Source organism: Trematomus bernacchii, unplaced genomic scaffold, assembly GCF_902827165.1.
Source record: "Trematomus bernacchii unplaced genomic scaffold, fTreBer1.1, whole genome shotgun sequence".
NCBI lineage: Eukaryota > Metazoa > Chordata > Actinopteri > Perciformes > Nototheniidae > Trematomus > Trematomus bernacchii.
In genome coordinates this window covers 5325448-5341853 of record NW_022987840.1, presented here as the reverse complement: position 1 = coordinate 5341853, position 16406 = coordinate 5325448, and the positions used below count along the sequence as shown (strand labels likewise).

At 38.5% G+C, this 16406-nt stretch overlaps 1 protein-coding gene across 1 annotated transcript in view; it reads left to right on the top strand.

The window, feature by feature from the left end:
* The first annotated feature begins 543 nt into the window (after nt 1–543).
* Nucleotides 544–16406, top strand: part of dgkb (diacylglycerol kinase, beta) — a 56018-nt gene continuing 40155 nt past the window's right edge. Inside the window, exons 1-7 of the mRNA XM_034153373.1 lie at nt 544–905; nt 3294–3433; nt 7072–7148; nt 7787–7807; nt 8615–8762; nt 11967–12104; nt 15322–15371. Coding sequence (XP_034009264.1) covers nt 3364–3433; nt 7072–7148; nt 7787–7807; nt 8615–8762; nt 11967–12104; nt 15322–15371 — 504 coding nt within the window. The 5' untranslated portion in view covers nt 544–905; nt 3294–3363. The remainder of the gene's footprint in view (nt 906–3293; nt 3434–7071; nt 7149–7786; nt 7808–8614; nt 8763–11966; nt 12105–15321; nt 15372–16406) is intronic.

Here is a 16406-nt window from a genome sequence, read left to right as displayed (position 1 = left end):
TTGAATTCACACTCACTGTATGCATGCTGTGATTGCTAATGTACCTCATGTTTTGTGTCCCCAGGAAATAAGATGGGAATAAATAATTGGTTACAAAATGTCCTATTCCACCTCCTGTCCCCCTTCATCATCTTTCTCTTCTCTTATTTGTCCCCATTTCTTATCTTTCTCTTCTCTTATTTGTCCCCATTTCTTATCTTTTCTGCTCTCTCTTTGCTTTACTCGCTCTCTGTCTTCATCTTCCTCTTTTTCCCGCCTTCTCTTAGGGCATCCCACAGGTTGCTGCACTTACCGCCTGTCGCGTTGAATGCTAATGCTGTCGGTTGATGCGTGCCACTGTTGCCAGAGTAGAGATGGCTTTAAAGAAGGAGGTGGTGGTGGGGGGGGGAGTAGTAGAGGGAGACACACAGAAAAAGCAGGAGAGCCGAGGACCTTAGGGCTTTTTTATTTCAGGGCAGGGAGGGGGAAGGAATTGAGAGATTGAGGAAGGGATGTGACGTGAGCGAGCGGGAGTATGGAAACTGATCATTGCAGGCAGAGCAGTGTTGGATAATTCTGCTCTCCCTCTTTCTCTCCCCCCCTCGCGCTCTCTCTTGCGCTCTCACTCTCTCACCACTATACATCCCTAGCGAAGCGGCTCTGACCAGAAAAACAAACACCATCCACATACTCATACTCTGACATTCAGCGGAGAGGGCTGCTGCCTCTGCTCCCTTGTCTCCTCTCTTTCGTACACAGACACTCACCCTCTATCTAAATACAAACACCCACTTCTGCCCTGCAGTGGACAGGAGACCGACAAAAGGATACGGCAGTAATGTGGCTGAGGAGCTTCATCTGAAAACATCTGCCTGGAGGACTCCTCCCTTCTCCTCTCTTGGTGGTCAACCCCAGCTCTGCAGCAGGTGAGCTTCATGTTGACATCTCATTCATGGTTCTGTATGTCGCAGTGGCCACTACCTATTATATCTGAGTGGCATGGCATCAGTGATGTTTGAGCTTAGATCTTGTGTCAGTGTGGTGAACAGAGCATGGATCCACACTGAATATACTCACTGGATCACTGGAGGACAATGATCCGATGACATTTGTGGAAATGGGTTTGATTGTTGAATGGATGCCAGCAGAGTGTTTTGAGGATGCACTGCAGTTAGGCAACATTGGATAGAGAGAGAGAGAGAGAGGATCATTACAGTGCAGTGCATGGCAGGAGTACTCTGCACACATCAGTATTATATTAGAGATAGTGTAACTGTTAGGAGTAGAGTCATAGACATTTAAGATGAATACAAAGATTCTCTATCCACTCCTTCTTTGGCTTTGTGTGTGAAACCTTTAAGACCATGCAGAGTGTTTTCTAGTTTCAGCTCTAGCTGCAGATCAAAGTTTATGCGAGGGAGGCTGATTCCTACGCACCCAGCGTGTTCACACAACATCAATGGTGGCTGCAAATTGTACTGAGTGTTGCTTATCCTTTTTACATTGTGTCAATATAATACTAATGTTGCTTTCTTATTTTGTATAGATTTTGTTCATGCAATTATCCTTTCATACAGGGGTCCTTCAAGGTAACATGTTGTACCACCAGGAAAGTTTCTGCAAATGTATTCGCCCATGAATTAATAAACACACGCACTTGCATAAACACAGGCAAACAGACGTCCAAGCTAAATTATACACATCTATAACTCATCAATGTAATTTATTTTCTCACACACATCCATCCACCTCACGAATGAACATGACTACTTGTTGATTCCTGGTTTCAGTATACCGAATACCTTTTACACTGGAGAACACACACACACATACACACACACACACACACACACACACACACACACACACCTGAGTGACAGCTACACAAACAGTAAGGGAAAGCCTTGATGTTGTACTCCTTACAATGACATAAATGTAATATCCAGCCTTTCATATGATGGGAGCTCCTCCTACACAACAGCTAACACTTGATCCACGCTCCTGTATTGTGCATGATTCTGTTTTAAACAGTCGCTGCATTCCTGAACTATTGTGGTTCTCCATAATGAATTAAACCTTGTTTAAATGGCTTTAAAGGAACACTGGCAGCTTCTAATTTACCTCTTGTCAAACACTACATATTGGACTCTGTTAAAAAATACAAGTAACAGCCGACAAACTGTTGATCGTGTTGTCATCATAGCAACCAGCAGTGCCGATTCTAGAGTCTGGGGGCCCTAGGCAAACATTCACTGGGGGCCCGTCGAACCAGCTTTTCATCACCACGCACAGCCGACAGCACCCCGCCCCCGGAGCAGAGCAAGGCAACGAAACTTAAGATAAGAAGCAGCATTTTACGGCGCGCTGTGCATGGGGGGTTTCCCGACATGTTGTTGCAGTAAATTAAAGGGTGTTTCATGTTGTCGTTGCTGTTGCCTGCCTTGCCTGTCCGCAAGCGGCGGCCCTGGCAACCAGTCAAGCTGAGGCAACGTCATTTGAAAAGCAGCACCATTGTGATTATTTTCACACAAGGACCCTTCCACTTACCTTCCACTTGCTGCCAACAATTCATGATGCTCCACCCTGAAAACATCCGTTAAGCCGATGGTAGATTTGGGTTTTTATGTTGGGGTGGATCTTTTCTTCAGAAATGTCACCCACCTCACTCCCATATTCTTTTCATTCCTCTCAATCACAAATAATCCTGTATATATGTATACTATGCATATTCCAAGTGTTATAAAACAACAATAACGTAGACTTTATGTATATGTTATGTACCTAGGTCAAATGTTCTCAGAAACCTCCCATTATGTGATATGCCCTTTTCTGTTATTTGTTTCCATCCAAAGAATTGTCTCCATAAATGTTTAATTATGGTGAATTCTGTAGTCATCTGTTCTGCTTCACACAAAAGTCAATGCCTGAAATGTCCAATCGTTGCAACATTTATCAAAACATGGCGATCAAGAGACCAAAACCCATTTTGGCTCTTCTTTTGCCAAGCATTGAGATGACAGCTACAGACAGAGGCAGGGAACTGGGGAAAGTGACATATCAGTGTAATGGGAATTGAGGCAAAATGACATTTAGAAAAAATTGTGTGTATTGATATGTCTAGAGTTTTTTGGACCTTTTACAATATAGAAAAAACACAGCTTATTGCAAACAAGCTCCAATTCAGCCATATATAGATTAGTTGGGTGCATCTGTATTTGGTGAATTTACCGTTCTTTTTCATTTTCACAGCCATGAAGTAAAAAGAGATTTGTGCCGCTGTTAATGGGCAATGATCTGATATCGTTTGTTTCCAGAGTAAGACTCCCCGCTGTGTGTTGCTGCCCGGGGAATGCTCGACTGACGGACAGAAAAGGCCTGAACACGATGAGCAACCAGGACAAATGGGTCACACTGACCCCAACTGAATTCGCCTTGCTGCAGGATTACACTCAGTGTGAGTAGGAGAGAGACTCTCTGTTTGTGCCTGGCTGTGATAAAGACAGAATGTATTTTTCTACAGTAGGTGTCTCTTTGTACGTGTGATCATGTTCTGCTTTGAATGTGTAATTTTACAGGTGTTATGATACTCAGGAAGCCATTACAGGTGCTCAGCTCCAAGTCATCAATTTCATCAACCAGTGTTTTTCTTGTAATATGTCGATCTCAGAACAAAGAGGAGAAGAAAAGGTTGATTTCAGGGATGTCTTTGACCACTTTTAACTTAATTTATCACAAATTATAAGAAGCAGTAACGGGCAATACCAATAACAGACCCTTCTATTTATCGTGCAGCATTAGTTGGTTACTATTGTTAGGAACATTTTTAACATATATAATTAACTTGTAACAACAAAAGATGAGAAGTGTCATGAATTGACCACTGTTAAGGCAGGCAACAGGTGCAACGTATTCCCTTCTTCATTTTCAAAACTCTAAATATTACTCATGGAGCACTCCATAACAAATGGCACATATTCACTTCATCAGGTTGGGTTATTGGAAAGTTGGCATGATCCCAATTTGTGCCTTTATATCTCCACTAATCCTCCCTTTACATCGAGAGACGGAACAATGCATACAGTACATTCTCTCCGATAGCATCAATCCACCGAGTAAAAAAATATCAAGAGAATTTCTGTGTCTGCTTTAAAACTACATTATGACTCAATTCCCTGTGCTTCCATCAACGTCCCTCCTTCTATTGATAAAATGTTGTCGTCGTAATTTCACACTGCATGTTCGTCATGCTAATGTAGGTAGCTCAAGCTGCTGAAGCATGTAATCGGTGTGGTACCGCCTTAGCTCTGAATGATTCATTCGCAACCCAACAAATGGCTCCCCTTCTCAGCAGACTGTGCTCTGGATGCCTGGAGTTTATGTTACGCTCCAAGATGTTGACACATTTCATCATTTGAAATGGTACCAGGGACGGAAAATATGACGATACCTAGCAGCCTAACTGTGGGATGTTGTGCACCACCCACACATAGTGTTTGACGGACTTTGAAAGTACAAGTCAGAGTAAATTGTTTTGCAGGAAGAAAAACAATGGAACTCACTGTCACAAGAAATGGTGTTGTTAGGTGTTTAACTTTTATATATCCTAAGTGCTCTTTGTGTCAGGGTGTAAACACAGGGTGGAATATATTACAGAGCTATTTTCAGTGTCAAACATGATACCTTTGAGATTTCAACTACTGCACCAACTGGCTATAAATCTTAATAATTGATGCTCTTCACCTAAGATCTCTAGTTCCACTGTTTTCCTTGGTAATGACAATTCTTCGTTTTAAATGTACTATGCCTTGTCATACTTTGTCAACATTGTTCCACATTCACAGTCTTCGAGAGCCAATCAGGTTCTGTTTTTTGTTTCTGTGTTTTTACAATTCTTTGCTTTGTGGTGGCTAAGCAATTTATGGAATTAAACAAGTAAATGTTTCAGAGACGTGAGGCTTAACAGAAGCTTTTAGTTGTGTTGGAATAAAAGGCAGGATGAAAAAAAGCACAGCCGTAACAGAGAACTAAAGAGTCTCGGTGTGGGTGCACGCCTGCGTGAAGGCGTGTGTGCACGCTAGAAAGATTTGGATAATCATGTTTCAACGAGCTCCGGGCAGCGCTTTGTGCACTGTGCAGCTAAAGGTTATAAAATATCCCATTCTCTGAGCAGCAACAATGGGCATCACATTGCTAGCCTCCCCTCTCATCTCGCCTCCTACTGAATGTCTCCCTTCGTTCTCATTAAAGTGAGCCGGGCCCACTTTCATAACATTTTAATAGCTGTGCACCGAATCAGACACCTGAGATCTATCTCACAACAGTTAGACTCTCTTTGTCTGATATAATTGCTAATGTGTGTATTATGTAGCCCAGTGCTGCTTCACAGAGGGAACATTATTTTACTTTTAAAGCTAGACAAGATCTTCAGTGTGTTTTTAAAAACCTATGAGAAATGAGTCATGTCCTCTGACTAATGTGTGCCACACAATGGTTTAATCTTTAGCCTGATTAAGAAAATACATTGTAATTCAGCTGTGGCTGATGAATGTGACAGGCAATCGGTGGATACATAATCACTCTGCTTCGTAATGGGTCTGTGTAGACAGCGTGCTAATAAAGGTGGTCAATAATAATGATGACACACACAGTCCAATGCGAAGCAATTATATCTACTCACTGTTGGTAAAATGCATACTGAAAAAAATCAAAGGTCCAAAGCCATTAGTGCCTGAGGCAACACATTGTTACAGGCAACAACAAGCTGTTAAGAGGAGCTCAAAAGCACATCTTAATGGATGCGGGAAATCAGCTACTAATAATGCTTTGTGACTAATAGACCTTTTGCAACAGATATATGGAAAATGTAATATAGTGAAATACATTATGTAACATTAATGATACACTTTTCCCAACTTTGACTGATTTTGAAAATAAAATAATCAGCAACTACAGTACACTTTCCTTTTGTACCTGCTAGGTTAAATCCAAATGCACCAGCTAATTACCAATCAGTGACACGCGTTGCTGTTTAATGAACAGCAATTTTACATTAGGGTTTCCGGCTGCGTTATATACAGTAGATGATGATGTTTTGGAGTACAGTATCTGCGCGCAAAACTGCTTGAGAAACAGACACAGTTTTATCCACAATAGGAGCCAAAGATCTGCGTTTCCTTGTGCTAATTGAGCCTGTTCAGAGGTGAGAGAAAACGAAGCTAATATGAAACACTTCTAAGTTCAAACAACAGCTTTGTGAAGGATGAACCGGTTCCTAAACTGCATATGAAAATGTTACTTTTAATTAACTTTTTACATTTATAACCTGGTATCTGTGGTGCAGCAAATGGATTCAGCAGCGGGACTCCTAAACACTCTGCAGTAATAGTAGTTATCACAGCAAATTCCTCAATGCTCAAGATATTTTTTTGTCTACTGAAAGCTAAAACTGTATTTTTAAAACGGGTGAATTACATTTGCCATTTTGGTCACCTACCGGTCCGATTTTCATTAAATGTATAGGCTAGCATAAAGCAAGGATGAAAGTCAGAATCACGTGGCAGATGCACGCAATATTTTTCACTCGTGGTGGATAATAATGTTATTCTTGTGTAATGAGCCATCCTGCATGAGTACCTACAGTATGGCAGTTTTAGTATATTTTGATACCATTACTTTGGTTATTTTAATCTTGTATGCATTTGAACGCAGTTTGTTTTTTTACATTGTGTTAATGCTTTTTTTTTTATTAGGATTGAATATTTTTTCAAGCTGTTTTTCCTAGGTGGAACTTGTTTAGCCTGTAAGCTAACATGTGCTGCTGACATGAGGTGACACAGTCAACAGCATAAGGTACTTTTTTTCATATCTGACTCATGAGTGGGAGGGTGTAACGCAGACATTATGGTGCTGCATCGACACGAATTACCATGACCAGGTTTCAGCAGCTCTTCAAAGTGTTGACAAAGACCAGACTGTACTGTGAATGCATCTTTATTATTAAAATACAAACTCAATGAGAGAAGAAGCCAAACTTTGTAACAGAAATGTAACACAACACACAAATCACTACCATGTCCTCATTTTCTCCGTCAGACTCCACCAAGAAGCTGAAGGATGTGCTGCAGGAGTTCCATGGAGATGGTGTGTTGGCAAAATACAATCCAGAGGAGGTACATATGTACAGTTTATACTTTATGTACGCCTATCTGCATATTCCTAAATATTGAGAAATAACTATTATAATAATAATAATAATAATAATACATTCGATTTGTAAAGCACTTTCATTGCTAACAGCAATCCCAAGGTGCTACACGAGGCATAATAAAAACAAGCAAAAGAAACACAAGTTTAATCAAAAGCTTTTTTTAAAAGAAAGGTTTTTAGGCCTTTCTTGAAGGCGTCATGTGTTATTTTGGCATAAATATGTTTGATTTTAAGAACATAGCTGTTAACAATTGTACATACAAATGTTTAACATTTCATATTTGTTTTGATTATGTATATTTAAGGTTGGGAAAGAAAGTACCATCTCAATCCACAGTGATCAGTGCTTTTTACTCTTACAATTGTAATCCACTATGCATGGATTGATAATTGTTGCAAGACAGTTTAGTACCTCTTAATGTCGTGGCAGTTAATCCAGAGAACTACACGCTGTTTTTATCATGCCTTTTTAGGGTTTTCACTTGCGTAGGTGTAAAATGGACATTTAGCACATTTTGATATGAAGCCATGCAGTTTTGTGATAACTGCATGAACCATAAACCTGTTGGGTTTCTTTCTTTCTACAATGCTGCGGATTTAGAAGCACGACATCCTCAGCCAGGTAACGCTCATCTCTCACTTTAAATTGTTGTTGATGTGTTTGCTCATACTGTATGGTGTCACGCTTGATAACTCAACACTTTGTGACGGTGAAGAACAAAAACATGTTTTCAGAGAGCAATAAAGTTAACGCCATTCATAGAGAAATGCATTTATATACAGTAAACAAATGCAATCTTGTCTCCTACATAATTAGGTTCCTATATAACTTAAATACAATATTTAGTTTGGTTTAGAGGGAGACATGTGTGGTCCTTGGATTATGTTTACAGTTTTAAAATGTGGTTAATGTTTATTGAAACAAAACTAAAATATTTGGTTGGTTTTGAAAAAAACATTATTTGGATTTCATGTTGTAAGGCATTTGGTGGACTTCCAGTGACTTTGACTAAAGACATGAGACTGTCAAAAATGTGCTTTGAAATGTAATTCACAATGCAGTTTGGTTGTATGGGATTATAATTTTTAGGAGACATTACTGCTGTAATGTGTTTCTTGAATCGAAATGTGTGAAAACATTAACAACTCCCAGATTGAAACTATCAGCCAACCACATGGATGGGCAAAGCTGTAAACCTAAATAAATGATAGGTAAGACCACAGAACATAGACTGCAAAAACATTGAAAGCACTCTAACAGAGCTTCACCACCCACATCAACACTCTTTCTGAGTGCATAAACCTGTAACAAGAGTTTTGAAACATTTAGCAAGTGATCACAGACGTCACCCCCAAAAGTTAAACAGTTTCAACTGCAGCTCAGCATGACAATCAACATGCTCTATTTTTGTCATGTTTGTTTTTCTAGGAGATCGACTTTGAGGGCTTCAAGGTCTTCATGCAGACGTTCTTGGAGAGCGAACTCCCCGAAGAGTTTTGTCAACACCTCTTCATGACATTTAGCAACAAGGGTCCCAAACCCAGTCCCTCATCTTCTGACAAACCCAGAGTCTCTGGTGAGTGTTAAAGGAAGTATTTACCATAACAAACCCTCAAGCTGTTGGTGTTTAGTTACTAATATTTTCATGAAATCATTGCAGCATTTGTGGCTAAAGTGCAACCAATGTGTCCCTTATTCCATAATGCTCTAACAGCATTTCCTTAGTGACTTTTTGGTGATGAATTTTTTCTTTACTGTGTAACAGCCGCAACATTTTTTTGAATCCATGTTTTGTGCCATCGGGTAATTACAGATTTCCTGCCAAGTTCAGCTCGGTGGCACACAATGCAATTTGTTATGTTGCGGCTGCCAATTGTCTTGGCTACGGTTTCCTTTGTTTACAGTATTTACACTTATATTTCATTCTGCTGTGATAATGAGTTACTGATAATAGAGACATCCTTCCCCTGCATTGACTCTTAGAACATACTCCAAACATCCCATTTTGTCGGCCAATATCTCAATTCTGACCTGATATGACCTGTAATGTAATTTTTGCAATTCTTAGCATTCACTTTGATTCTTGGTTGTGTTTGAGGCTATTAAAGGAGCTTATTACACTGTCCAATGTCTGCCTATTGATAATGACATACAATTAGTGCTGATGTTACGAGTGTTTTTGCATGATGTGCAGATGACTTGGGAAGTAGGACACATGTAAAGCCTGAACACTTATCTAATCGCACAGGATTTTTTGTAGAATAATTCTCAAATTCCTTATAAAAGACAGCAAACTAAAGCAAGTGGTAATATGGATGTTGCATGACCAAATGTCTGCTTAGGGTTAAACAGTTAACAGTCACCTTTGTCATGAAACTAAGAGGGAGAGGTGCAAGGAAACTTGTCAATAGATTTTCCATGATGCTGATAACTGCTGTAATCAGCTACAGACGAGGATGTACTGTGTAAAAACTGTTATCATTAATGTATGTTAATGTCCAACAAAACGCACAGATGCAGTAATTGAAATAATAGAATTGCCTTTCAATGCTTTTTGGTGTGCATTTACCCCAAGCAGGTTACAGCCCTGTCGCTAAACAGCAGGATCAAAAGCAGCATTTACCATTCAGTTGATGGAATTGAAGAAGATTCTCCCTGAGGATTGAACAGTACATTAGCACATAAGGTTGCTACAGTTCAGCTGAACATTTGTAGCATGGGATTTTTACTCTGGCATTATTTCAAACCTAAAAACAAGTTGCTGACCTTTTATAAAATCAGTGTTTGACCTGCAGTGTAGCAATGAATATACTAGCATCCGTTTAGCATTATAAAGAGATCAATGAAGGACAATTAAACCTAATAAATCATCCTTGGCATGCATATTCTGAAATAATTTACAAACACAACAGGTACATCTGATAAAACATTTTTAATTCCTTTAATACATAAAGGTTTTTTGTTTCAGAGATAAAACCTGCGTGTCACTTCTATTTCTATATCTTACATAATGTAATACAAGATATCTGCATATTTTCATGATGGGTAAATATTCAGCACATTGGATGTAAATCTCACACATTTTTTATATCAACAGAAAATGAAATTAATGTAGACTCAGCACATCACCTAACATGATTTGTATTATTTGCATTTTTTATTTAATGCACATTGTTTGCCCCTACCTCCCAGAGCATGTGTTGAGCTGAGTCAGTGCATCCTGCTGTGAATATGTTTATTAGGCCTTATTGATCTAGTTTAAACAGGAAGTCCTCACACCATGGAGCCCAGATCCTCATCTGAGTTCAGATGGGAGAACTAACATGTTCCGTCTACCATAAACTGCTCAGTCTGCACACAGGAGTCTTCTTTTTACAACGTTAATAAGAGGTTTATTTCCCAATAAAAGCACTTTAGAAGCAAACTGCATAATAACTTATTTTATGGCTGCTGTAGCTGTGTATATACACTGACTGTAAGAAAATGTTACCATAGCTGCTTGTATTAAATATGTCCTTTCAGTCATTACCCAAAACACATGACCATAGTGAGTACTGGAAAGTAGATTGACTAGTAAATGGAAAACTCTTCCCTTAGGCTGAATGCTCCTCTCCCCCATAACAGTCCACTGTAATCTCAATTGATACCTGCTTTTATGGGAAAAAGCTATTTCAAATGCACTCAAAACTGCTAAGAAATAACAGTGGCCTTCTTATTGTCACAGTCCTGCCAACCATTTTTAGAATATGTTCAATTCACTACATACTTTGGTTATTATGGCCTGGAACACACCGACCAGTTCTCATTTCTAACTCGCCAAATCAGACTTTTCAAAGCTTTCAAAAACTCCTAGTATCCTAATTGGAATTCTTGCAAAACTGTTAATGAGACCGATATTTAGTCGTTGGAAAGGGATAAATACCCTAAATCCCAGCTACAGTAGGCATTCCAAGTTAATATTAAAGCGTGTTAATGATGTCAATGTGGGCTGATGATTTTGCACATCAGCAGGTAGACTAGAGTCAAAGCTAACCTGTTTGTGAGAAAAAGAAATAATAAATTTGTGCACATCATTTGTACCCCGGAGAAGTTGCTCATAACGGCGAGATGAGCATGTATGTACATTTCTCATTTTTCTTTTCAGTGTGTATTTCTATTTTGCACACCTGTTTGCCATTGCTAATGACTATACTTACTGTGTTTCCATATTTAAGCCTTGGGCCTTTTGCATATTTTATGAACCCGATGAAGCAATTACTCTCGTCAGTGGTATTAAATACCAACACAACACAAATGCCTCTTTCTACTGTGTGTTGCTCATGCAAATGAGACAACACAGTTTTTTATATACCACAAAGAAAAACTAGTGACGTAAGTGCCAATAAAAAAGCTGAATGCAGTTTAAAGCCAGGACCTTTAGTAGATAGCTGACAACAAGCTGATGCACATTAGCCGGTTATGTCAGTTTACCAGAGTAGGGAATCAATAGGAATAGCAGCGTTAATAATTATGTATTGATCTTTACTGTTTAAACACAATGAGATCAGGTTGAAAAACGGTAGTACAGTATAGTTGTATAATCCATTAAAATCACTTGTAGGAGTACAGCCCTGATTTGAAAACAAAGACTAAAACTGGACTGTTTGTTCGCCTTTTGTGAACTGGACACCCACCATTGATCAATCTCACTGTATGACTAATGTGGTGCCAGCATGTTGTTGGGCTAGCATTAGAAGCATTGTGGAGGATGTTTTGACCTTTCATATCCGTCTCCCTGCAGGGCTGAAGCTGATGAAAGGCAGCTCGACCCCTCTGAAGACAGTCGCACTGCCACAGCCTCTGGATACGGTGCAGCTGAAGGACATTGTGTGTTACCTCTCGTTGCTGGAGGGCGGGCGTCCTGAGGACAAGCTGGAGTGTGAGTGTCCCCCCACATCACAAGGCTTTTGGCTCCTATGCCTTTATACATTGAGAATCTAGAAAATCAGTGTTGTACAGTCAAGTACACAAATCCAGGTTTATGAACTGCAGAGATACATGAAACACTTGGAGCTGAATAGAAAAATAGAAAGATAAAAAAACACAACCACCCACCTGAGCCACTATAAGGGCAGGAGTAATGTCAGTGGTTGAGTCAAACCTCAGTGGGTGGAAAGCAGTCAGGTCAGACTGAAGTCCAGTGAGAAAGACAAAGGGCAAGAGAGGACAAACCATGAATCTTTGCTCTGTTGCATTGTAGAAAAATGCTACCATCTATTCAAATATATTCAGAACATGTGATGGTATTGGTATAAAAACAATGGTGTCACAAAGGGTTTTGAAAATGGCAGTAATATATATTTTCAGATTTTATGGACAAAACTAATTAATTGGATTGAGGAAATAATCGTGTGATAAATTACAATTCACAATTTTACACAAAGCCAAAGTCCTTTTTTATAGAAAAATAATGAATGAGGTGGAGTCTATTCTGTTTTGAACTGGGCATACTGAGTGTGTTATAGTTGCTTATACCATGGCCACAAATCAAAGGAAAGTAAGTTTGGCTTTGTTCTTTTTTCAAAGTTTATTTTCAGTCAATTGTAACTCATGGTTGGTTTGGTCTGATCTGCTAATGGAGCATCCAGCAGAACTACAGTTGCTATGGTTACATGCTGTATGATATAACTTTCACAGTTAATGAAAACATCTGTTTAACTGTGTAATCTGTGTTACAATGGTGTAAAAGGGCATGCCAAACCGACACCTTTCAGTACGGTTAATAAGATATAAATAGATAACAATTATACATTTATGTCAATTAATTAACACATCGTTTCAGCAGTAGTTATATATACTGTTGGGTAGTTTATATATAACAAAATGTATTTTTTCTTGACTCTTCATACATTATGTTTGCAAAAACTAGTATTTTAAGCTGGTAATTAAATATTGTAGTAGAAATTGCAATATTTGCCTATGAGATCATGGAAAGAAAAGACTCACGTTAAATGTGTATATAAGTGCATTACCTCACTTAGAGTACTTTTCACCGCTGAAAATGACTATCACGTTACATGTAAGCCTGGATCAGCTTTCCTAGCCATCCCTCTTTGCTTTCAAAGTCTATAAATCTTTGGTCCTAAATAAATAAAACCACTGGTTTGAAAAAACAAAAACAACTACCTTGTCCAGGTGCTGAGAATGATATCTCTCAACACTTCATAATCACACATTGGACTGGCTCGGGTACAAAAGATTGAAACGACATCAATTCATCCGAAAATCCCCCAAATAATAATATTTATCAAGTGTATTGTCTACATTTACCTTGGTCCTCAGCTGCGTTTAACTCAAACATTGAATTATTTTCTTTCTCATCTTAAGCTGTGAGAAATGCTCATCCTTACAACTACTGTCTGTGAGATCAACATGACATAAGAACATAAGCCTGGGAAAGCAGGGAACCCTGATAATACACAGTAATCTTATTTTGTAGCAAAATTTGATATTTTCTAAAAACAATCTACCTTGGGTATTCATATTTATTTTCCAGTGAAATATTTTCCAGGTATCTTCTTCTACCTGTTCTCTGTCGTCGTGCATCTTGGTCTATTTGTGATGTTAAAAAGTCAGAGTTTCAGTCTCTAGTGTATTTTGTTGTGAGCAAACTCATGCATTCAAACGGGACCTTTCTTGGCCTTTCTTCCTCCTGTTGTTGTCTTACAACCAAATTTGGTTTCCTAAGTTTTAATTACCACCATTTACACTTATCTTTATAACTTTCTTTGGAGACGATCATTGCAGCTCCCATTTAGGTCTCCCTTCTCAATTTTTCACACATCTTCCCACATCTCTTAATTGCATTTATCACAAGGTAACATCACTTAACTGGACATCAGACCTTTTTCTCTGCGTAGCTATAATTCTCATCCATTCGCTCAATTATTGAGTAGAGTAGCTCTCATTAAGCTCAAGGATGATTAAATAATTAAACTGATGCTGCCTGTGTTAGCACATCATGGATTTAACTATGGATGATGTCTTGAGCTCTTCTCCTGCCTGTATCCCTGCCTCTCTCAAACTCTGCGAACCCCACTGTTGGTATTTTATCAGGTGGACAGCTCCCTCTGCTGGTTAGTTTAAGAACTGCTCTGGTTTCAATGCATTTTTGTTTGTGTTGATCTCTTTATCAGGATCATCTAAAATGAGCAGATTCTGGCAATCCAGCTCAGATGTCTGCATTGCAAAACATATGTACATATTATTAACTTAAACAAATTAAAATCTGTAATGTAACTTGTTCCCGTGCAGTTTCCCTTGTTTCAGGTTCTGTACTTATAAACAAAGAGTGACAGTATATTGAAGCAATGGAGAAAAGGCTGAATCAAGTCCTATATTCAATGAAACCATCTTTTGTCTCTTGAAAAAATCATAATTGTATTATTCTTATATTTAATAGAAATGATTGTATCCATGTAGAGAGACATACATTTAAGTTAGATCAATATATATAGATTTAAGTGATTCCAATTAGTTTTTTCTTTCATGAGAGCCACAGAGAAAACTATTTTCTGCTTTTGTACTGTGGACAGAAGTAACAATTCTCATAATTTTTACTAAACCCCCAAATGGTCACACCCACTCAGGAAACTGGCACTTAGCTCCTCGTTAGTGGCCTGACGAACCTCCATCTGACGTCAACTCCCTGTGGTGTTAGCCCCTCCCCGCCCCTCTGCTGCACCTCGAGCACGTCAGGCAGGGTGGGGTGGGGGGGGGGGGGAGCAGACATTAGTATGGAAATGATCTGCTGCCAGGTCATGTTATTGTCTCAATTCTGTTACATACAGACTTTGAGGGTGTTAACGCATCACTGTAATGTAAAAGGTAGAGCCAATCACAGCCGAGATGTGGGAGCTGTCTGTTTCCATGGTGACACTTTTGAGTGGCAATTGGGGGACACTTAAAGTTTCAGTATAAGGATGTTTTGTATTTACCTGCAGTGAAGTGCCGAGAGGGAAAAAAAAGCAGTTTTATGGAGCAGTGAATTCTGTGTTTCTCCTGCCTAGAACTGCTCTTAATGTTCACTAACCCTCAGGGTGTAGAGCGCAGGCTGTGTATGCTGCAGATTGACATTTTGTTTTTTGTCTCCACAGTTATGTTTCGCCTCTATGACACTGATGGAAATGGCTCTTTGGACAGCTCGGTAAATAAAAACAACTTTCACTGGGGTTAATTTTTCAAAAAAGCTTAATTGAACCTGATATTACCCCTGTATTTAATGATCAAGTCATGTCTAATGAGTTGTATTTCAATGTGTGCTCTCAAGACGAAGAGTACAGTTATGACAGGATGCACTCTCCTGTCAATTATTATCACTATGTGCTGATTATATTCTAGATAAAACAATAACAAATATAGAATCACAACTTCTTCACAAACAGTTAGTTTCCTTCTTAAAATACTTCCAACAACATACATTACAAATGTGCAGATAATTATTATGTTGATTGATAAATCATCAATTAAGAGTCATTTGATCTTCAAGGGTTTGCGTTCCTTAAGAACATTATAATTGTTGAATGTTAATGATTTGAAACTGATAAACAAGATGCATAAAAATATACAAACCATCATGATAAAAATACATGAGCACTTTTGGTGATAATAATAATAATAATAATAATAATAATAATAATGGGCAATCATTTACTTAAGTGCTGTATGTCGGCACAATGTTGAGGTACTTTATTTAAGTGTCAATTTGAAGCCACTTTATTTCTGCTTAGCTACAAATAAGTGAAAAATATGGTACTTTTCACTTCATTGCATTTATATCAAGATAACATTTTAAAGGTACATTTCTCTATAAATTAGAATTGTATACTCTATTATTGATTCAATTACTCATACTGTTTATAAACTATTAACCATGACAACATTACAATGCTGCTCATTCATTCAAATTAAAATAAGTGCAGTATATAGAGTTCATAATGTGGACATTTTGCATAATGAGTACTTGTACATTAGATGCTTAAGTTGTCTTTCTACTCTATGTACACAAACCGTTTGCTACCATTCTCTACATTTTATCCTAACACATGTTTAGGAATATGACATAAAAACAAATATCCAAGAGAAAAGTTGTGAATGAACAAGTATAGAAAGTGCATAGAATGGATTGGTGGGTTAACTAGGAGGGAGAAAGGGTGGGGTGTGGGGAGAGGTTTTGTAATGT